The 23,434-nt window shown below is 40.0% G+C and overlaps 1 protein-coding gene across 1 annotated transcript; it reads left to right on the forward strand.

Annotated features, from left to right (window-relative positions):
- Positions 1-2,601: 2,601 nt before the first annotated feature.
- ERO1B (endoplasmic reticulum oxidoreductase 1 beta) lies at positions 2,602-22,385 on the forward strand. Its single transcript, XM_048505144.1, has 11 exons — positions 2,602-3,030; positions 5,597-5,716; positions 9,678-9,761; positions 12,410-12,451; positions 14,334-14,451; positions 16,085-16,177; positions 16,649-16,895; positions 18,703-18,772; positions 19,996-20,082; positions 20,387-20,520; positions 21,057-22,385. The coding sequence occupies exons 1-11, from the start codon at positions 2,920-2,922 to the stop codon at positions 21,115-21,117; spliced, it is 1,167 nt and encodes a 388-aa protein (XP_048361101.1). The 5' UTR covers positions 2,602-2,919; the 3' UTR covers positions 21,118-22,385.
- The last annotated feature ends 1,049 nt before the right edge of the window (positions 22,386-23,434 follow it).

Genomic DNA, 23,434 nt, shown 5'->3' on the forward strand with positions numbered 1-23,434 from the left:
GCTCAACTGTCTCTTTTCACACTGTGGCTGGGTCTTTAAAGACTTTGAGGGTGTAAACAGGCATGTGGACAGGGGTGAACCGGTGAACTTGGATTTCCAAAAGGCTTTTGACAAAGTTCCTCACCAGAGACTGTTGAGAAAACTCAGCAATGAAGGAATAAGAGGGGAAGTCCTCCTATGGATTAAAAACTGGTTGAGAAACAGGAAACAAAGAGTGGGTGTAAATGGGAAGTTCTCACAATGGAGAGATGTCGGGAGTGGTGTCCCCCAAGGATCCGTTTTGGGACCAGTGCTCTTTAACCTATGCATAAATGACCTGGAAGTAGGGGTGGGTAGCGTGGTGGCCAAGTTTGCAGATGATACCAAATTATGTAGGGTGGTGAGAACCACAAAGGATTGCGAAGAGCTCCAAGCGGACCTTGATAAATTAGGTGAGTGGGCTCAGAAATGGCAAATGCAGTTCAATGTAGCAAAATGTAAAGTGATGCACATAGGGGCAAAAAATCCAAACTTCACATACACGCTGCAGGGGTCAGTGCTATCAGTCACAGACCAGGAAAGGGATTTAGGCATCTTAGCTGATAGTTCCATGGGAATGTCAACTCAATGCATGGCAGCTGTAAAAAGGCAAACTCTATGCTGGGGATCATTAGAAAAGGAATTGATAATAAAACTGCAAAGATTGTCATGCCCTTATATAAAGCAGCGGTGCGACCACACTTGGAGTACTGTGTCCAGTTCTGGTCGCCGCATCTCAAAAAGGATATTGAAGAGATAGAAAAAGTGCAGAGAAGGGCAACAAGGATGATTGAGGGACTGGAGCACCTTCCCTATGAGGAGAGGCTGCAGCGTTTGGGACTCTTTAGTTTGGAGAGGAGGCGGCTGAGGGGGGATATGATTGAAGTCTATAAAATTATGCATGGGGTAGAAAATGTTGACAGACAGAAATTTTTCTCTCTTTCTCACAATACTAGAACCAGGGGGCATTCATTGAAAATGCTGGGGGGAAGAATTAGGACTAATAAAAGGAAACACTTCTTCACGCAACGTGTGATTGGTGTTTGGAATATGCTGCCACAGGAGGTGGTGATGGCCACTAACCTGGATAGCTTTAAAAGGGGCTTGGACAGATTTATGGAGGAGAAGTCGATTTATGGCTACCAATCTTGATCCTCCTTGATCTGAGATTGCAAATGCCTTAACACACCAGGTGATCGGGAGCAACAGAAGGCCACAGAAGGCCATTGCTTTCACATCCTACATGTGAGCTCCCAAAGGCACCTGGTGGGCCACTGCGAGTAGCAGAGAGCTGGACTAGATGGACTTTGGTCTGATCCAGCTGGCTTGTTCTTATGTTCTTATGACTGCATTTTGATTAATAACTTTTTTTGTCTGATGTTTTATATATTTAGTAAGCCACCATGACCAAGTTCTCTGGAAAGGCAGCATAAAAATAAGTTAAAGAATATATGTAAAGATGGGATCTGCCTTGTTCCAATGACCAAAACAAAGAAATTATAGATGTTTTGAATGCATTTCTGTGGCAATAATTCCTAACAGAACAAATTACAAGGGCTTAAGTGTGCATTCCTGCCCATTTTTTCCCAGATTGTAAATGTTCACCTACCCTGCATACCAGACACATAAATTGTGAGTTTGGATTCTTAAAACTACTGGTGGATTCCACACAGGGCAAATATAATGGGTGTAGGACGCTATAAAAACCATTTGGGGGAACTTTGCACAAGTCCTTTTTCTAAAACGAGTCTGCCCCATTTTATTTCCCTAAACCTGGGATTTTCAAAAATCACAAAACCAGCGATCCTATTCCAAAATCATGGGTTGGAGAAACTCCCATGCAAATGGCCAGACAGAAGGTACTTTATTTCCCTCCCTTCCACCACGCTGTCCACCATCTGAGAGAATTGTTCTGCCATTGCAGGGAGGCCCCTTTTTCTTTTGCATGTTGCGTATGTGCAGTTACGCAGCTGCAGCCAATCATATTATGGGACAGTTGGCATAGCTGTGGGGGTTAATTCCTGCATAGCTACGCATGTAGGAAATGTTTTAAAAGAGAAGCGTCTCCATGTGAAGGTGCGAAAGCAACCCTGAACGTTTCCATGGGCTCCAATCACTGCCTGCATAGCACACATGTAAACAGAAAAAAGGAAAACGTATCGCTTTATAACAACTGCTACCCATTACACATTTGCTGTGCAGAATTAACCTTCATGCATTTTAGATACAAGTGGGTTATTCCACATGAAGGTGGTAGCTCTAACGCTAAATGTAGCTGCCACATGAGGGTGGTTATGCATGCTCATAACAGTTCGTCATTACAATACAAATGCCTTTCCTCAATTCCAAATGCAAGCAGTTATTTTTAAATTCCCATCAGGCAACTACTGAACAAGCACCTTCCTCGAACACCAGCCAAACCGCCTCTGGGACTTTCCCTCTCGGCTGACGGTTATTCGCTGCCTACTCTTGTTTTGAAGGTGCGCGTGGTCCTTTCTCATTGGCTCCTGGCTTCTGCCTAATCCCAGACTGAGAACTAGCCGCGGGAAGGAGGACGGCGTCATACTACATTTCCCAGAGTGCCTTGCGCCGTCATTTAGCAGGCCGGGGCTGTTGTCGCCGCTGTTGCTCCCTGCATGAAAGGAAAGTGTCTGCCGGGGCGGGAGCGACTGGAGTGGCGAGTGGACTTATGTGAGGCGCGCAGCGAAGGCGGCTGGAGGTGAGAGAGGCGCACTGGTTTCCCTGCCTGCCAGGCTCATCGCTGGGCAGAGGCGGCATCCCAAAGGAGCCTCCAGGGTCAGGGGAGGCATCGCCGGGGGTGCCGGTGAGCTGCGAGGCGCCCAGAGACGGCGCTGAGGGGCGCCCCCAGTCCCAGGGCCAGCGGGGCGCGGGCTCTGCAGCATGAGCAGCAGCAGCGTCGTCCGGAGAACTGCAGCGGAGACCGAGCTGGCGGTGCAGCTCCTGCTAGCGCTGGGGACCATCGGCTGCCTTTGGAGTGCGACGGAGGCCCAGGTGAGAGAGGGGGGCTGGCTCGTTCACAAGACAGGCAGACAAACGGGGCTGTCCGGTCCCCCTTTCTAGCGCTCGGCTAGACTCGCTTCTTTCCTCCGCCAGCCTTGCAGAGAGCGGTCCCGAGCCTTCGGTTGCCCCTGAGCGGTGTGAGTTGTGGGTCAGTGGCAGCAGCTTTCTTGAAAAGTGTTTCTGCCCTTGCCTTTCTCAGTAAGACACTCTGGACATCTTCCTTTGGCAGATGCGATTAGTTGGCTTGGGCTGGCAGATGTTTAATGCTGATTTGAAATAGAGCCAAGAGATGTCAAATAGGATTAAACAATATCAAGTGAGGAAGCAGGAACAGACAGAGCCCTTCTTCGTCGGAGGAAGAAGCAAAGTGGTGTTAGGCAATATTTCAATGCAAATTTGTCTTGTGAAAGGACTGTTTTGCATATTTGGTTGGCATGTTTCATCCTAAAGTGTTCTGCACCGATTGTAGGTTGTACTTCTCTAATAATTGCCATTTAAAGTAATGTTTCAATTCCATGTGCTTTAAAAATATTCAGGATTTACTGTTTAAAGACCATTACTCTGATGTCTGAACCCATGTTTGTGAACCTACATTTGTCACAGGTGCAACCCAAAGCAATCTTGATCTTAGACCAAAAATTGGACTTTAAACTAGCCATTTAGAAGTTAGTACTTTAAAATGTGGGGAGAGCTTCTTTGAAGAAAATTTGAGGGAAACATTTGGCCTATTACTATGTTTTTTGCAGTTTAGCATTAAAGGCAAGTAGCCTTTAGTCTGAAAAGCTTGAAAACTATTGCCATGTCTAAAATAGAGGGTTTTTTTTGTTTATTTTAGGTTTTATGCTTCAGTTTGTTTTTCCTTGTCATAGCTAACTATTAGTTCTTGTTTTCAAAGTTTGTATGGTTCTTTGCTTTTAACTGATCTTCTAAGTACTTCTCAAGTTATGCTTCAGTTGCTTCATAAGGACTTTTTCAGTGTTTTCATGTTCTAAAACCCAGAACTTAATCTTTAAGTGTTGATCTTGCCAGAAGTCACTAAATTGTAAATTTTTGGTCCCTGGAATTAAATTTCTGCACAAGGACTGATTAAATTTCTACACAAGAAACTGATTCCTCAGTCAGCTTCGTAGGACTTCTTTCACTGTTTAACTTTTGCTTCCATATGAAACATTGGTTATAGATGTTCTTGTTAGAAATGCTTGCCAGCTCTATTTGCAGCTATCTTAAGTCTATGTTTGGATATGGAAAGTAGAAAAATGAGGGAAGCTTTCAAGAATTTCTCATTATTGTTTTTTTTCAAATGTAACTCTGTATTTTGACTTCATACTCTTTCTGCTCATTGCATTATAAAATATTAATGGCAAGGTATCAACACTTTGTTATATTCTCAAACTCTTGTCATTAAGTCATAAAGCAGACTTCAATCAATGTATTACCAATGTAATTCTCTAACAACAAAAAGGCAAAATGTGGGTTTTTAATAATAGAAATTGGAAATTCCTATTTAAAAAATCTTTGCTTAGCATATGTTTTTAGATTCTCAGGGATTTTTAAATAGATGTAAGCTTCAATGTATATCAATTGATTTGATTTAAACTGATTCCTAAGTAAATTTATATTGGATCTCAACCTTAAAGGTAAAATGGTGTATGCATTCTCAGTTCTAATATATGAAGTGCTTGTGTTTCTGTCCCAATTTGTTACTTTGTGATTTTCAGTTTGGTCTAATCTATCAGCTATAAAGAGAACAGGTTGCTGTTGCTTAGTACTGACTTGCAGCTCTAAACACAGAATGAAATTCTAACTTTATCGATCTATCAATGGATAGATGTCAGGATCATGACTTCAACTTGTTCCCTTTATAATCGGTTAACTTAGACACTAACATCACCTGAGGGTTTACTGCCACTTCCACCATTCATATTGCAGGTTTTGTCTTGACAGCTATCATTTTGAGGAAACTCAATGCATGCTTAGAGTATTGATTAATAAACATTGTAGTATGGTTACTTCTTCATATTGTCCGCTCCTAGTATATTCTAGTGACACAGTGCTAATTAAGTCAAGACTATGCAGAGGTCTGCTCACTGAATATTAAAAGGTATTTCATGCATAGAATCATTTAATTAAAACCTTTGTAACTAAAGCCTTAAGTGTTTGCATACTTTATTAAGGCAGAATAGTAGCTATTCTATTATATTAAATACAGAAATCTATACTGAGCCACTCAATCAATGGTCATCCAATGCAAATGTTTTATGATGCATGAAGCAGCCTTCTCATTTGACAAGGCTGCTTCATGCATCATAAAACATCTGCATTGGAGGTAGTGCTAGGTAGATATGAAAAGTATATGTGGACTTCTGGGTGTCACTGTGGCCTGCACTGGTTTTCCTTCAGTGGAAAAGGTTGTAGTTGTGGCTTTGTGAAGGAATAATATATGGAGTAGTGGGCAATGGTGTGCACCCAAATAGCAGAATAAATCATTGATATTATATGGAATGTGCCTCTTATTCTGCCACAAACACTATGAGTCTCTGTGTTTCTTTTTTTGTAGCTTACTGGAGTACTTGATGATTGCTTATGTGATATAGAGAGCATTGATGACTTCAACAATTTGAAGATCTTTCCTGAAATTCAGAAGCTTCTAGCACGGGACTATTTCAGATACTATAAGGTAAAGTTAGTTATATATTTAAGTGAAAGCTTTTGAGGACTTGCATGAAGTGGCAAAATTGATGAACATTCCTTAGTGACTTACAGAGACTAGCTGAAAATCTGTTTTCTGCATACAGTAATACTATACTTGAAGCAATAATTACCCTATTTTTTTCTTTCCACTTCTAAGCAGAAGGAAGAAATGGCCTATACAAAAATGATATATCTAATATTAAAGTAGTTTTTAAAAGCTGTGTGTGTGGCGAGGACAATGCATTGAAGAAGTATTTTCGGTATTTATTGAAACACTATCAGGCACCCGTGCTTCGCTACGCATACTTCATCACAGGCTCTCTATGATTTTCGGGGTGACATTCAACATACTTCTTTACAGCCTGTTTGTGAACTTTGGGGTGACATGCAGCATATTTCCTCACAGCCTGTCTGTGGACTGATGGGTTTTGCATATTTTGCAGCATCTTCCTGTTGTTGTCTTTTTATAATGCAATGTGTTATTGCTCTCTTTCACCTGGTGGGCTCCAAAAGACATAATGTGGAAGCAGTCGTTATATTTTCGAGATGCAGAAAGGAAGTGTTCTGTCATTTGATGCTGATGAGTGAGAAGGCAGTGAAGAGGTTCAGGGTAGGGTTGAAGGGCAGGGAGCTGGACTGTACCGCCACTGCAGCACATTCCTGGGGACTCATCCCGCCACTTCAGAGCACCACACCAAGCACAGTGTGATCAAAGGCCGAGACCAGTAAACTTGTCTCCACAGTAATAAATCTGATATCCATATGCAAAACCCGACAAATGTTTAGTAGTCCAAGGTGATAGTGTACTTTGTAATATATGTTGGTAGTATTTGGCTGTAGCAGTGGTGTTAACGTGAGGGTGGGTGGAGGAGTACTTTTTCACAGCCTGTCTGTTAACTTCGGGGTGACATTCAGCATACTTCTTTGCAGCCTGTTTGTGAACTTTGGGGTGACATGCAGCATATTTCCTCACAGCCTGTCTGTGGACTGATGGGTTTGTTTTCGCATATTTTGCAGCAGCTTCCTGTAGTTGTCTTTTGATAATGCAGTGTGTAAAGCACTTTCTGCATTTAATTCCTTTTCTCCCTGTAGCGGTTTCAGCAGAAGGGATAGGTGCACATGCGTTGTGGAGGGCAGTGTTAGAATGCAGTTGGCGCACCATGGTGAAGGACATGAAGCTGGTAGTGTTTAACTGTCACCCTTAGAATGTTCATGCAGCATGTCTGTGGACTGAGGGGCTGGTTTGCCCTTAGAATGTTCGTGCAGATGGCCAGAGATGAGCAGTGAAAACAGTAAATGTGTAATAACTCGAGTAAAACTGAATATTTTGAAAAATCCTTTCTTAGTGAGCACCTAAACCACATAATGGACCAGTGTGCCAAATTTCAACTTTGTAGGTTCGGTGGTTTTTGAGTTCTTTTGGTGAGTCAGTCAGTGGTATTTTGCGTTTATAGATATAGATGTATATTCCATCTTTCTTCTTGGTACACGGTGGCTAGTGAACTACAGTAGACTCAATTCATTTTTACAGTTACTATAGTGATTTTAAAAACTTTTATTTATATATCTCTACTATTTACTTTAAAATACAGAATTGATTGAAAACAACAACTATAGCCTACAAGGCGTATAACTGGTGCACACCTAGCCAGTTACATTTACTGAAATAATCACAGGCTTATTTATAAACTCTTATCATTGGGCACAGCTGATGGCCTTGAGGACTGTTCTGATCCAAGTTACGCAGTGAGAGAAAATAAATAGACTGAAGTTAGATAAAAGTTTCATAGCAATGATAGTGTGAAAGAGATGTGTTATGCACCTGTAACATTTAGAATTTTCTTGTTGATAAAACTGCCAAATCAAAAGTTACAGATATGAAGTAGGCATTTCCATTTGGTAACACTTGTAATAAGCAGTGTGCTGCTGATTTGGAATTCGTATCTCTTGAAAAACACACTGTAGTCTTCCTGAAAAGCTTTTCAGTGATCACTGTTTCTTGTACATAATCTTCTTGTCTGTATAGCCTTGTTCCAGTAATGCAATAGGTAAGAATAACAAGAGACATCATTTTTATTTTTAAATACAGTGTCTTCAAGAAATGATGATCAGAGCTTATTAAATTTCAAGTCTTGAATTCTATTTACTCATTTTTAAGTGAGACATGCCAGCAAACTAGGTTTAAATCAAGACTGCTACAATCTTTCAAAAACCTCTAAGTAATTCATATCAGCTAAGGCTGTAGCTCCATGTTAGGTAAGATGTACCACATTAGAAAGGATTGAAAATTTCTGGATTTAGGAAGTTTGTTTATATGTTGTAATGATTACAGTCAGTTTTGATAATTTGAAAAGAGCTGAAAATTGCTGCTGATGGAAGGATTTCCGAATATGAATTTCTTACCTGCCTCTTCCTACTGCAGCCCAAAGTGCTTCCTGAAATTCTGCCCCTGGAGTCTTGAGCCTGAAGTGAGATGGGAGAAATCAACAAAATTGCATTCTCCCCCTCCCCCCCTCACCTGTATCAGTGGAATTCTTCTGCAGGATCCAGAATTTGGAGCCCTATTAAATAATGCTCAAATAACAAGTGATCAATGTCACCTCACTGGAGAGAATCTTCTCAAGTGCAAATTGCTTATGGAATTGTTTTGTGCATTTCTTATATTCATTTTTTCAAAGTGACACCTAAACCGAATTAGAAAAATAACTTTTATTATTAAGTAAAATAATGTTGAAGTAGTGATGTGGAAAAATAATTCTGTAACCAAGGCACTTTCTGTTAAGGTAATGGGTTTCTAGTTGTAATAGCTGGTGAAAAATGTAGGTAATTTTTTTCTTCAACTTTTGTTATGTATTGTCTACTGGATATATTTCATTAGATCTGGGGGGTGGTATTTTTGTTCATCTTCCTCTCTTGCAGTAGACTTCTGATTCTCCTCCTAAGTTGTTCTTGTGGGTCATCATTCCCGGGTTTTTTTGGAGGGGGGGAAGGGTATTTTAGTCTGCCATGTCTCTGATCCCCCCCCCCCCCCGCTTTTGCCTGAGACCACCGAAATCCAAGCCGGATGCATCCCATGCTGTCTTTATTTCATTGTTCACTTAAGAGCAGTGGACTCTAATCAGGAGAACCGGGTTTGATTCCCCACTCTTCCATATAAGCAACAGACTCTTATCTGGTGAACTGGATTTGTTTCCCCACTCCTACATGTGATGCCTGTTGGGTGACCTTGAGCTAGTCACCGTTCATTCAGAACTCTCTCAGACCCATCTACCACACGAGGTGTCTGTTGAAGAAGGGAGAGGAGTTTGTGAGGAACCTTGAGTCTCCTTACGGGAGAGAAAGGTGGGATATAAATCCAAACTCTTTTTCATCTTACTTTAAACAAGTTTTACTGCATTATTGTGTTGTAGTGGTCGTTATTGCCTTTCTTTTATAACTCTTGAACCTATGCAAGAGGGTGGGTAAAAAGTGAAGTCAGTAAGTACTTTTAAAACTGAGAGGTGATTTGAAACACTACAGTATTATAGAGTTTAGGTTGGGCAACTTCTCTGATGAGGAAATTTCTCTAAAATGAACTTAATGGGTCAAGAAAGTTGCTGCTAGTGAACTCTGAGATCCTGATTAAAATGTTCTACTGATCACATCACTGGATCATTCATGTAGAAGTGGGGGTAGCTGTTATAAATGGCATATAATAATTTTGTTCAGTTGGAACTAAGGGGGGTATTTGTGTAGTAAAAGACTTTGTGAAATTCTTCTGTACCCTAGTAAATTTTTAATCTGATTCAAGTTTTTTAAAATGCAAGTCTACTCTTTCATATGTTAAGTACTTGTTTATGGTATTATGCTATTTTAATTCAGTTAAAATGGTACAGACTCTAGTTTATGCTGATGAAATTGACTGATAGTCTCTCTCTCTCTCTCTCTCTCTCTTTCTCTCTTTTAAGGTTAATTTGAAGAGACCATGTCCTTTTTGGGCTGATGATGGCCATTGCTCTATCAGAGATTGCCATGTAGAGCCTTGTCCCGAGGTATGTTTCAAAATGAAGTCAAAAGTTGCAGTGTTTTCTTCTCCTGATAATAAAAATGTTACCTCCTTAAAAATTACAATAACAGTGTTTATAGCCATTTTAAGAAAAGTCTTCTTCCTTATGAACCTAATGACTCCAGGAGGGTTCTGGGATCAGAAGCGACCACAGGCAATGCCATAACTGTGGACTTGCCTACCAAGGATAGTTCATCTTAGGCATCAGGAAAAATCTGTCTTGTTTGCCCATGCACTTATAATTAGTTTTTTAATCAGTTTAGTTTAATTTATTATTGTTGTTCTGCTTTTCATCAGCTGGGTTATATTGCAGTCTGTTTGTGATATTTAATCCTGGCTAGCTTGATGTGACTGTATTAACTGCTTTTAACTGTTTGATTTGTTGGTCTGAGCAGGCCATGAAAAATTTTCTTTAGGCCTAGGAGCCAGCCCCCAAAGGAGCCCAGACTCATCCCTACCAAATAAAGTTTTTTTCTTTGTAATATTAAGGAAATGTAATGTTACCTATTAGTTATAAGTGAGGTTGCTAACTGGCTTGGAGAAAAAACTGTATTGTCCTTTTAATAGAGGGTTAATGGGACATTGTTTGCCTCCAAGCTACAAAAAGCTTCAACAGTTCATTTCTACACATTAGCTCCCTATTAAAGGGAGAGGATGTCATATCTCCCCACTACCTGACCATAAGCAGGTCAGGTACCGTGTTTCCCCGAAAATAAGACAGTGTCTTATATTAATTTTTGCTCCCAAAGATGCGCTATGTCTTATTTTCAGGGGATGTCTTATTTTTCTGTGTTCTGTTCGTCGGGCATGCTTCCAAACAAAAACTTTGCTATGTCTTACTTTTGGGGGATGCCTTATATTTCACACTTCAGCAAAACCTCTACTACGTCTTATTTTCCGGGGATGTCTTATATTCGGGGAAACAGGGTAGTACTCTAAGAGGTAAGAAAAACAGAGCCTTTATTGCAGGTGGCCCAAGTCTGAAACATCTGCCTGAATAAGATGCAGAGTTGCTTCTTCCTCTTCTTTCAGATGGGTGCAAAATATTTTGTGCATGTGAGGATGTTTTCCTGAAGAGACGTTGCCCAGAAAAAGCTTGAAAACTTCATCTCAGCTTCTTAGTCTCTCTTCCCTGATAAGAATTAAGTTCATTGGAATGAGTACACATTTTCCCCACTTATATCTTCTCTATCCTTTTTCAGATTTTTAGACTGTAAGCTCCTTGGGACAGGGACTTGCTGATTGTGCACATTGACTGTTCTGTGTAATAAAAATCCCATTATCTGATTCAGTTGAATGTAAACAAAGTGGGCCAAGACTAATGAGCTCCAGTGGGATAGTCATGTTAAGTTTGTGTCAACAAAGAGAACCCTGCTGGACTTAAAAGACATATATTGTAACATAAGCTTTTGCAGAGGCAAGTCTTTTTTGTGTTGTTTAAACTAATGGTGTAAAGCTGGTCTGTTGCTACTATTGGGCTGCTATGTAACTGGAACGGAACTAAAGGAAGATGAACATGCAAAAATTGTTGTATTTTCAGCACCAGCTTGGCATTTTAGGGTGGCAAGTTAATAGATTTCAACAGGAGCTCCACTTCAGTGATTCAATAAATCTGGATTATAATCCTGTGCATATGATTAGTACACTAAGCCTGAATGTAAAACTACTAATGATCTACTCTATTACTTGTGCTCTGAATGATTCCAGTACCTCTGAAGGTTGGGTTGAAGGCTTAAAGACTTGGTGATTTCTTTCCAGGCTAAGTTTCTTGATTATCTTTGCCCACCCCACCAAGCACAGCCACCTGCCTGCCTTCAGCATTCCCCAGCTACTGCAAGAGAAAGCAAAAGTCCCCAACAAAGACAAAAGAGAGCCAGAAGCCATTAAGCTGTGTGGGTGGCCAAGCTTGTTTTCCAGCAACACATTAGCTCTGTGCTAGATGTTTTGCAGAACATTCCTCTTAAGGACTGAGGACCACCAGAGCTTTAGAGGGCACCAGAACACTTAAGGTCACAGTGGCTACCTGACACCCGGAATTGTTGATTTCTGGGTATATTTTTAATTGTTCTATTTATGGATTTTTCATATTTTCCTAAAAGCTGCATTTGGTGGAATGGTGAGGTAGAAATTCTCTTTAAATCTGTCTAAGCAGTCTTTTGTATACTTTGCAGAGCAATAAGTTTAAAAGTTCCATTTGTACCACACAATTTAGGGTTGCTTGTGTAATTCTAGTTCTGAATTTTAAAGAAGGGCAGTAAAATGTTGCTGCCAAGTAACAATATAAATTCTCATATGGAACTGTTAAATCCTGTTAAAACCAGTGGCTTTGTCTGGGCGTTGTCCATAGTAATACTTATGAAGAAGAACTGTACTTTAGATGCAAATCAGATTTACAGCTCAGTCCTAACTTGATAGTTCTCTTAGTTTTAGTTGGAATTTAGAATTGTGGTATTAACAGCTGTAGAAATTGTTCTTTCAGTGTGGAACACATTCAAGCTTCAGATACAAAACTTCATCCTGGGATGTAAATGCTGAAATAATGTTTTATTGGCTTGGCTTGCTCATTAAACTTTCAATTTTGATGTTCAGAATGACTAAGAGAGATAGTCATATAATTTTGTATTTTTCTTTTAGAGCAAAGTACCAGTTGGCATTAAGGCTGAGAGTACTAACAAAGTAAGTACATTTTATTGAATAAATTAGGACCATTTTGTTTCTCCTTAATCTATGAGGAGCAGGTGACTGGCATATGCTTGTTTTCCCATTTGTGCCATTCTCATCTGCTACCATAGCACTGTGCTATATTTATCCAGCTGGAGCAGCACAGTGGGGACATCCTTGTGCCTGTGGGTTTTTTTTCTTCTCCAGCTAAGAAGAGTCAAGACTGGCAGCAGCCATAGACCCACTGTGTTTCTTTACCATGAAAACTAAGTCAGTCACTCTAGCAGTGTGTGTGTCAGACTAGGTGGAACTCTGATGGGCCTAGACTGGTAACATTGACAACCTGGTTAGGAGGTAAAAATACAAATAAATGGCACTGAATCTACAATTTCAAGAAGAAAGTTAGCAACTGTCTCACAGCAAACGGTGTCAGTGCAATTCGGCAAAAAGAATCCGTTAATCCTTCACATTTAGCAAATTTAGAGTTACTAAATGTCTTTCTGGTTTGTGTGTATCTGGCAGTGAAAGAGAGTATGTTCTAAAGTTTCCACGCCCATACCACAAGGGCAGATTCCAGTGGCATAGCGCCAAAGGGGTGGGGCAGGGCGCACGCTGGGGCGGGGGTGTGGCAGGGGTTAGGGTTAGGGTTAGGGCAGGGGTGCAGGACGCAGACATGCCCCTGGCGCAGTTCCTCCTCGCTCTGCCCCTGGCAGATTCTTTTATTTTTCTCTGTTTTATTGTACCTATCAGTTAACAGGGCAGGAGGGATTACATTGAACCTGGCTAAAGAATACACACGTCTTTGTTTAGGATTCCATAAGACACAAAGGTAATTAGCCAGACAGCCACGGCTAGGTGAAAGAGAGGATGTTCTAAAGTTTCCACGCCCATACCACAAGGGCAGATTCCAGTGGCATAGCGCCAAAGGGGCTAATATTTGTCACTGCACCTTTGAGGGAAAGCAACAATACATAAAATATATGCAGCTTTAAAATAACCATATAGATATTTGATGCTGTAATTGAATGCTAATCCAGAATGAAAACAAAAGCAAATATATTTGATAATAACTCTACCAGAGTTTTACAGGACATCTGTGTACCTATACTGTTCACTTTGGTTGGGTTAAATGTTATCTGGTACCAGTACTGGAATGTTGGGATGGAGTCTGGAACATTTAAAGCCCGTAGAGCTGTAGAGTTAAATTTAAGAACTTGTGGGCACTGTCTGAAATCATAGACACCAGACTGTTTTTTGGACTGAACGTGTCTGGATTTTTTGAACATGCATGTTATCCAGCTTCTTGTCTTTTCTTTGGGAGGGATGTAGAAATTGATTATTCAGCAATTGTTCTCAGAGATGTGATGGTCTGTAGTGGTATTTGCCATATTTAGTGCACTATCAGTACACAGAATCCTTGGGAGATCTTTATTTAGACAATGAAGCCTAGTACAGTAAATAGGAGCATTGGGTTTTTCTTGCCATGCAGTCAGATCCCGTGCAATTTTACACAGAAGTAATTACAATTGTTTGCAGTGAGATATGCATCAGACTCTAGCATTAAGCTGGACTTGAAAGGTAAATGTTTGGCAATTTAAATGTAAATGTTCGGTAGCATAAATGAATTACCCAGAATCTGAGAGGCTGTCAAGAGGAACATGCCTGTTAAATTAGGTGCTGTGCAACACAGGCAGGTTGATGCTTCTGCTGTCATCTTGTTTTTGGGCTTCTGCATGAACAGACTGCTGGACTTGATGGGCCTTGGTCTGATTCAGCATGGCTTTTCTTGTATTCTTATGTCATGTGTCTGATTTATGGAAAAGGTGCACGTGTCAATGAAAATGACACGTGAATAATCAAGCCTAATAATGTCTTAGTTCTTCCTTGGATTAAATGACCTGATGCCTTGTTTTGGTTCATATACAATCCTAGGAATTCAAGATGTATTGTTGTGTTGAAGTTACTAATGTATATGTTTGTGTTTCTAGGAGAATCTTTCTACACATGGCTAGAAGGTAAATAAAATACTACAACAATCCTTTTTTATCCAGTGTAGAAAAGAACTATATGTAACTGGAAACAGGAGCTGCTGTGGTGCAATGTAATGAGCTCTTCTTCTCTTCACCCCTCCCCTGCCATAGCTCCTGTACAGTCTTCAGATTGGAGACTGTGTGTCCGAGGTTTTGGTGGTATGTAATGTGGAAATTTGAACCATATTTTAAACATAAATTACTTTCCACTTTTACCCATTATAATAGAGTTAACTATTCCCAGCATAAGTTTTTGTCTCTAAAACAATCCAATTTTGTATGTTCAGACTAATAATCTACTGAAATTTGGAGCTGGTTACAACTTGATAAAACTGTGGTTTTTAAAATGTAGTTCAAAAATAAAGCCTCACTACTTAATGCTGGTGGAAAAAAATATTTCATTGTGTCTTAGAATGGTTGAGACTTAGTCTTTGAATTTTGAGAGGAAGAGATAATAGAATTGAGCCATCAGTTACCAGGAATGCTAACTGTATTTATGCCTAACATCACATGAAAAGTATAGTCTTCTGAGACTGGAGGGACAGAAACAGCTAATCTACAAGGTATGTAGCTGAGCTAGATTCCAGCCGAGTAGCTCCTTCAAAACCAGAAAGATTTTTGGGGTATAAACTTCGTGAGTCAAGGCTTCTGTCATCTGATAAAAGTGACAGGGCAGGAGCTGGCCTGAGGCCGCGGCTCAACAACTGACAGCTCCGGCGGACCCTGAGGTCGGCTCCTGCCCTCTCCAACTTCCCTGCTGACAGGGAGGCCAGCTCTTGGGCAGGAGCTGGCCTGTGGCTGCGGCTCACCCACAGGCGGCTTAGGCGAGTGCTGCAATCACATTCATCGCCTCCCTGCTGGGCTCAATAACATGCAACTTAGGTGGGCACCGCGGCTGCAACCAGCCTCCCTGTCAGCAGGGAGGCTAGGGAGTGCAGGAGCCTGCCTGATCAACATGGAGGGAGCCACCAGGTGCCGGCAGGGTCCCACAAGGACCCGACTGGTGCCCCCCCCCCCATAATCAAATGGCATGTGCCTGGAGACATGGGATACACCATGTCCCCATTGGCAGTACACCATTGCTCAAAGGTGCTACTAGACTCTTTTGCCAGGATACCTACTTTCTGAAACTAAGATGTGTAGCTGTTTCAACTACATCTTGAATAATGACCAGAAAACTAAAGGCAATGTGGACAAGTGGAGTTCAGGTAAATTGCACGGTTGGTGATTTGCTCAAGGAAGGTGGACTCATCCTTCATTAGCTGAAGCTTAAAAAAATCATTAGGTGCAGTCCATTGTATAGCACGTTTCGGCAGTTTGGTGGCATTGGAATCAGTTCCACCAAACTGGACTTTATGTTCCTTCTCCAGCTTCCTTCTCTATGAATACTCTGCCATTCCTGTTCCCACCATCATTTTGCATACAACCATAATTAAAGTTGCATCAGTATCTGTACATTGGGATTCATTTAATCATGAGAATTGTGTTATGACACCTTCATAAGATTTTTTTTCTCTTAAGTGCAATTTGTAAATTCCAGTACTGAGAAATAGTATATTTCCTATATTTTTGTCAGTTTTAATATTTTTATTTTGTTCTGCTTCTGTTTTACATTCAGGTCTTTGTCTTGAAAAACGTGTGTTCTATAAGCTCATTTCTGGACTCCATGCTAGCATCAATGTTCATCTTTGTGCAAATTATTTACTTGAAGGTATTTGATTTTCTTAAACTGTGTTCCTCTGGATTTATCATTGGGAGCAGTTGATTGTTGTTTTTGAAACGTTTTAATGCAAATGTAAGCAGCAGTGGTGTAGTGGTTAAGAGCAGGTGTACTCTAATCTGGAGGAACTGGGTTTGATTCCCTGCTCTGCTCCTTGAGCTGTGGAGGCTTATCTGGGGAATTTAGATTAGCCTGTGCACTCCAATAAACGCCAGCTGGGTGACCTTGGGCTAGTCAACAGTTCTTCTGAGTTCTCTCAGGCCCACCTACCTCGCAGAGTGTTTGTTGTGCGGGAGGAGGGCGGGAAAGGAGTTGTTAATCCCTTTGAGTTGCCTTACAGGAGAGGAAGGGGGGATATAAATCCAACTCTTCTTCTAATTAGAACATTAAATACCATTTTGGAAAAAGTGTTTTGTAATACTGTTTTTGGAAAAAGTGTTCCGTTTTTGTTTCTTTGTTCAGAAACTTGGGGGAAACCTCGTTGGGGAGCCAATGTGAAGGAATTCACTAGTCGTTTTGACCCCAGTGAAACAAAAGGAGAAGGTCCTAGGCGGCTAAAAAATTTATATTTCTTATATTTGATTGAACTGCGTGCATTATCAAAGGTTGCTTCCTACTTTGAGCGTTCAATTGTTGATCTTTACACTGGAAATGCCCAAGAGGATGCAGAAACAAAGGTTCTCTTGCTAGAAATCTTCACACACACAAAGTAAGCATGCTCTCTCTCTCCACAGTTTAATGTGTAGTTATGTTTAGTGAGATGAGTAATACTAGAGCAGTGATGGCGAACCTATGGCACAGGTGCCAGAGGTGGCACTCAGAGCCCTCTCTGTGGGCACACACAAACAGAGTGCCCCCCCACACCCATCTAGGCTGGCCTGGGCCGCTGGGCTCGATTATTATCATTAAACCGAAGATCTAGTTTTGGGGAAGTAGTGTAAGTAATCCTGTTAAGCGCTGTTAAACTAAAGCGCAGTCCTTTACCTGGGAGTAAGCTCGGTTGCTGGCAATGGGGCTTGCTTCTGAGTAAACCCTCCTAGGGTCATGATTCACCTGTTGGAAGAGTTGCACGGTTGCTTTAAAGCAAAGCCATCGACTACCACCAAGCTTACTCCTGAGTAACGCACGCCTCGGAGCCAACCTTTTTTTTTCTAAACAAAAACCTCAGTATTCAGGTTAAATTACCGTGTTGGCACTTTGTGATAAATAAGTGGGTGTTGGGTTGCAATTTGGGCACTCGGTCTCGAAAAGGTTCGCCATCACTGTACTAGAAGTACAGAGACCTGCATTAAAAACAAAGATACTGACATGAGTAAGAACCATCAGAAGGTGGTAATGGAAATCTTCCTTAATCTTTCAATTTAGAAAGGCATGCATTGTTATGCAGAGGAACAATATCTAACCGGAAAAGTGGTTCAAATTCAGTTTTTCCCCCGTTTTGCATAGTGCAATAAGAAAAGGTAGCATATGTCCTTGGGCAATGAGGTCAGTACCCTATTACTTCCCTGCTAATTAGGCTTCTTCCCTGTTCAGGCCTCAGAAAAACTGGGAGGGGTGTGTGTGATTCTGAATTGTTCAGTTTTTCTCAAGACCTTTACATCTCTAGCTGTGTGCCATCTTATCTGCATTTAAAGCTTGATCATTTACTACCCTGTTTCCCCGAATATAAGACATCCCCTAAAAATAAGACGTAGTAGAGGTTTTGCTGAAGTGCGAAATATAAGGCATCCCCCGAAAGTTAGACATAGCAAAGTTTTTGTTTGGAAGCATGCCCAACAAACAGAACACAGAAAAATAAGACTTCCCCTGAAAATAAGACATAGCATATCTTTGGGAGCAAAAAATAATATAAGACACTGTCTTATTTTCGGGGAAATATGGTACTAACATTTTCTTAAAAACATAACAGGGTGCATATAATGTGTACAAGTAGGAGTGAAAGTAGTAAAGAAAGTAAAAGCAGACCAGTTTTTAGTGTCTAAGGGGAGATCTGAGCAAGATCTATATGTTTGGTGGTTGCAGATCTATCGGTCCTCTCCAACCACAGCCGCCCTGCAATTCCCACTTTAAACAAGAGAGTAATAGGTGTGAATTTAATGATACCCTAGCATGCTAGGAGTCATGCTCTGAGCATGTGAGCATTAATCAGGGAAGAGGGGCTTTCTGCCTTCCATGAAGGGAAAAATTCCTGTGTGGAGGTGTGCCCTATTGAAAATGTCAGTTGAATGTACCTGTGACTTAAGAAATTATACTTGATGGTGGTCATGATTTCCTCTCTCAAGTTCCCACCACGACAGAAACACTCAAGTAATCAGATTTCAAATATGGGTGATAAATGGTGGCACATCTAGATTCTTTCACAGTTCATGGTAATTTATTTGTATGGACATTTAATTGTTTAATCTTGTTTGTGTTAGCTGTATTATGATTTGATTTTGTTGTGCACCGCCCAGAGCCCTTCGGGCATAGGGCAGTATATAAGATTAAACAATCAATCAATCAATGTATCCACTTAGGTCATTCCCAATGCATTTTGATGAAAAATCGATGTTTGCCGGAGACAAAAAAGGAGCTACATCTTTAAAGGTAAATTCAGTAATTTCATTGATGCTTTTATGTGATCAGTTGCAAGCAAAAGATACAGGACAACTTGAGCAGTAGTTAAAAATTAGGCGATCATGTATTTTGAGAGAGCCAGCATTATGTAATGGCTAAAAGCAGTGGACTCTAAACTGGAGAACCAGATTTGATTCCTCACTCCTGCACATGGGGGACCTTGGGCCTGTCACAGTTCTCTCAGAACTCTCTCAGCCCACAGAAGCAGGCAGTGGCAAACCACCTCTGAATGTCTCTTGCTTTGAAAACCCTACAGGGTTGCCATAAGTCAGCTGGGATTTGATAATGCATTCCACTTGCACGTATTTTTAATGCCATTTGTGTCATGTGTGGCACATCCCCCTTTTTAGTGCTTAAATGCAGTCATTGAAGCTAAAGAAATGAAGCAGACAACTGGTTCAAGGTGCTAGTAAACCACACCTTCACTGCAAAGTGATTTTTACCTCTGCAAGGGAAGGGATGTGGTTTTGATTTTTTAATATCAAACTCGTGTTCATGGTTTTCTTTTAATGCCAAGTACAGTGCAAACTTAGCTATCTAGCATTCATGGAGGAAGGGGGCGTTGATCAATCCATTGTGCTGGTTATTCCAGATTTACACGGCATGTGTTTGTTTTGAGGTGGACTCTCCTGGCCATCTCCCATCTGTATTTTGAGTTATTTCCTTCCCTTTGAAAATAATCAGCTTCCCTTCCTATGCACCATGCCTTTCCTTTGCTGCTCTTCTCTCCAGCAATCTTGCAAGCCAATTTCATTAACTCAGATGCAGTTCACTGAGTTTTCTGGGTATTAAAGTGCTGATTAACAAAACTTGAACTGTATTAATCTTTTACCTCTATAAATAATTATATTTTCTGATTTGTTTTGTAAATAGCATTGTTTCTTGTGGTGTCAAGCAAAGCAGAACTTGTTCAGTAGCTTACTAGTATAGTAATGTTGGTTGATGCTGCCCAGCAGCAACTACGGTTATTAGAAACCCTTCACCCTCCTTCCACGCATTTTTTTTCCTTCCTCTCTTTTCACAGGCTATGTGGTTCTGCCCCTGGTAAACTCTGAACAGGGAGAGAGGAACTCACTTGCAGGGGTTGAGGATAAAAGTTGTTGTGTTGCGCACTCCCAGCATGCCTGAGTATATAGCATTGACAAAGAAAAGTTTCTAGTTCTTTTAAATAAACATCTCTTCTTTATTGATAGGAAGAATTCAGGTTACATTTCAAGAACATATCCCGTATAATGGATTGTGTTGGATGTGATAAATGCAGATTATGGGGCAAACTGCAGGTATGTGATAAGTCTTTATAAGTCTATAAAACTAACATTTGTGCTTCAAACTCTCTGAAGGAAAATTGAGTTCTAAGAATACAAGTCTTTTCCTTGTAAGTCTTTAATAGCCTATACAGTTTGGAAGTAAAGTTGTGTCTGGTAAATGTAGAAATATAATTTGTTTTTAAATATGAATGATGAAAAAATTAGAAGTGATGTAGAATAACCTTCTGTCCACATGGCAAAAGTTTGTTTCCGTTTACATGTTTATGTTGGTCTAGGTTTATAGCTTTTATTGTTAAATAAATTGATTTTCTTTCAGACTCAAGGTTTAGGAACAGCTTTGAAAATCTTATTCTCAGAAAAAGAAATTAAGAATCTTCCTGAGAACAGTCCATCAAAAGGCTTTCAGTTAACCCGGCAAGAAATAGTGGCTCTTCTGAATGCTTTCGGAAGGCAAGTTGCATTTTCATTTTGTCATAGCTGTCTAGTAACAGACTGTTTTAGGTTGACTCTTTAAAAGAAAACTTTGTCTTTAATCAAGAGGCTAGGAATGTTGTAAACCTATGCAGGATTCCTTATATCAGAATTCAGAGAAACGGGACTTGTATTTTCTTTTAGTGTTCTGGACCTTACATGCTGATGTTCATTTGCAAACACATTCCCTGAGTTGATGACATTCCCCAATTTTAAATATAAACATTAATTCATACAAGCATTTGAGGTGAAGAGTAGCATTGTGTCTTTTCCCCTTGATGTGCATGTTGCAAGATGCGCCTGTTGAAAGTAACCTATGAAGTAACAATACGGGTCATGTCCTGAGAAAATCTAGAACTGTAATAGTTGAACATAATCACACAAGGCACTAGATTAGAAGCAAAAAAAGTGTGTTATGTATCATGATATTACACCTTGAGGTGGGTTTCAGGATGCTTCATTACTCCAACAATCACATAACAAAGCCTCCCTTCTTCTCTTCCATTATTTTACAGACTTTCTACAAGTATACGAGAACTGCAGAATTTTAAAAATTTATTACAGCGGACGAGTTAATAAAGGCCTTCTGGTGGAAGTGACCATTAACCGACTACATCGGGAAGAATCAAACCAATTTTTGAAGGACTTGATACAAAATGTTTTAAGTGAAAAATAATCTAATACCAACTTGAATATTTAAAGTAGAAGAGGTTAGTCATTGGACAAAATATTTATAAGTAAAACATCTAATTTTAAATATGTAAATTATGCTTATTTCCCACTACTTTTTCTTTGTACTCCTATTGAACCACTTCATATGAAGAAATTGTTTCCCTCTTTGTGATTTACACCTAACGGCAGTAACTTCATCCAAACTGCTTTGTCTATATGAAGAAATCTTGCAGTGTTGCTTAATAACAGCTGACTTTTATATGTATCCAAAGGACCAGGTGTTGCTAAGCAATGGATTCTCTTGACATAGTCCATGTGTTTGACCCTATAACAGTAAAGGCTGTGGCCAGTAAGGATTTTGAGAAAATAAGCCTATTGGCTCCCAACTTGGTCCATCTCACACTTTAATGCCCTCCTTTTTATAATTTCTTCCCCCATCCCCCAATTTAATTTTCTGTTTGTTCACAGTTGCCTTCTATGTGAGGAGGCAAGGCTGGAGGAAGAGTATTCTAGAGCCTCTATATTCTGTACTATGTATCTAACGAAGGGGTATCTAGAGTTGAGTACTGCTAAAAAAAGTGTGTGTTCTTTGCTCTTTACTGGGTAGTCAGTCAGTCAGTCTCTCTCTCTCTCTAGTTGTATAAAACAACAAAAATGTAATATATTCCGATTAAAATCTTTCAAGGGTGGGGCTTGTTCTCCTTGTTTTGGTGGTAGTATTTGAATTATACTACATGGAGAAGACAAAGGCAGAAGACACCTATAAAATGTAGTGTTGGTTTTTGGCGTTTAATACAGCATATTCTATCTATGCAATCCCTGATCATACCTTCTTGAAAAAAGATACACGATTTCATTAATGAAACGGGTATATTCTGCAGAAATTAAATCCTCAGCCATTATCTACAAAGGAGACTCTAGTCACCACAGAACATTATAAAACAACAAATAAGTTTTGAAACTTTTAAAAGCTACAGTAGGAGAAATTCTGTAAATCTGACAGAGCAGTTTATTTAGAAGCTATTTGTAATGTAATGTTTGTATTAAGTGAGGGATGTTTGAATACAGCATGAATGTCCTTCTTGGTACAGTGTACATTTGTACATACTATGTTTTCACTTTGATAAGTGAAGCATTCTTTACAAAATGAATTAAAAGTGCTCTTAAAACTTTCTAATCTAAGGAATATTGCAGTTCTTGTGCATATATACATAATCTGTTGGTATTGCTTGGTCTAAATCCCACTTGATTCGTAAACTTTGTAGTTTTAAACTGATTTAGTTTTCTTTTCACTAGTTTATTTCATTTTTTGTTTGAGGAAAATAAGTGATTGTCCTTTACTATACTTTATAAAGTTCTTTGGATATGAGTTAAACTTATGTTGTTGGTCTGAGACACCAAGAGTTGCTGTTTGCCCACACATTCTGAAATCTATGTTCATAGCCATATACGACAGACCCCCAACACACACAGCTTCTCAACTTCTTCAGGCAGGGAAATCATGCACTGATGTAGCCTGTCAGATTTTTTTCCACCTTTTCCCTTTCTGAAGTACTTCAGAAATATGGAAGCATTTGGTATAAGCACTTTCCCTTAGCCCTGTAACTGACCCAGAATGTGAAGGATGCCCGTTGACTGAAACCTTTTCTAGGCAAACCCCTTTATAAGACACACAAATATTGAGGCAGATTTTAAACTTAACTAGAATAAAAGGTTTATTAACAGAGAGGAGAAAGGGAAATGAATAACTTGGAGATAAGGAATGGATGAAGCAAATAAGGCAGGAGCAATATATATGTACACTTGGCACAGATATTCAGTATTTAGTTTATTTCAAGCACAAACTTAATACTTATTCAGTTTCAGTTAAGCTTAGATGTTATATAGTTGTTTCTTAGATGGTACAGTTCCTTAAACTTAAGATGTTCTGGCTAATGGCTTGTACACACAGAGAGAGTTCTAACAGGCTTGGGGCATATTTTCAATACCCTCACACAGTCCTCATAGCTAGAAAAACCTTCAACGAAAATATAAAGCACTCTACTGAGGAAACACAAAGCAAAACCTAGTACTGCAAACTAACTGGTACACTGAAATTCTTCCCTCACTAGGGCTGATTCCGCAAGGGCCAAAAACAGCAGTGTGAAAATGGTGTGAAAACAGTATAAATCCTTTTACACCATTTTAAACCCTTTTACACCATTTTCACACCGTTTTCACA

Source organism: Sphaerodactylus townsendi, linkage group LG01 (assembly GCF_021028975.2).
Source record: "Sphaerodactylus townsendi isolate TG3544 linkage group LG01, MPM_Stown_v2.3, whole genome shotgun sequence".
NCBI classification, from domain to species: Eukaryota; Metazoa; Chordata; class Lepidosauria; order Squamata; family Sphaerodactylidae; genus Sphaerodactylus; species Sphaerodactylus townsendi.

Bases quoted from the DNA above. Each gene is read 5' to 3' on its own strand.
- ERO1B (XM_048505144.1), top strand. From the start codon at position 2,920: ATGAGCAGCAGCAGCGTCGTCCGGAGAACTGCAGCGGAGACCGAGCTG. The intron at 3,031-5,596 runs GTGAGAGAGGGG...CTTTTTTTGTAG, and splicing joins GGAGTGCGACGGAGGCCCAG to CTTACTGGAGTACTTGATGA. The intron at 20,521-21,056 runs GCAAGTTGCATT...ATTATTTTACAG, and splicing joins CTTCTGAATGCTTTCGGAAG to ACTTTCTACAAGTATACGAG.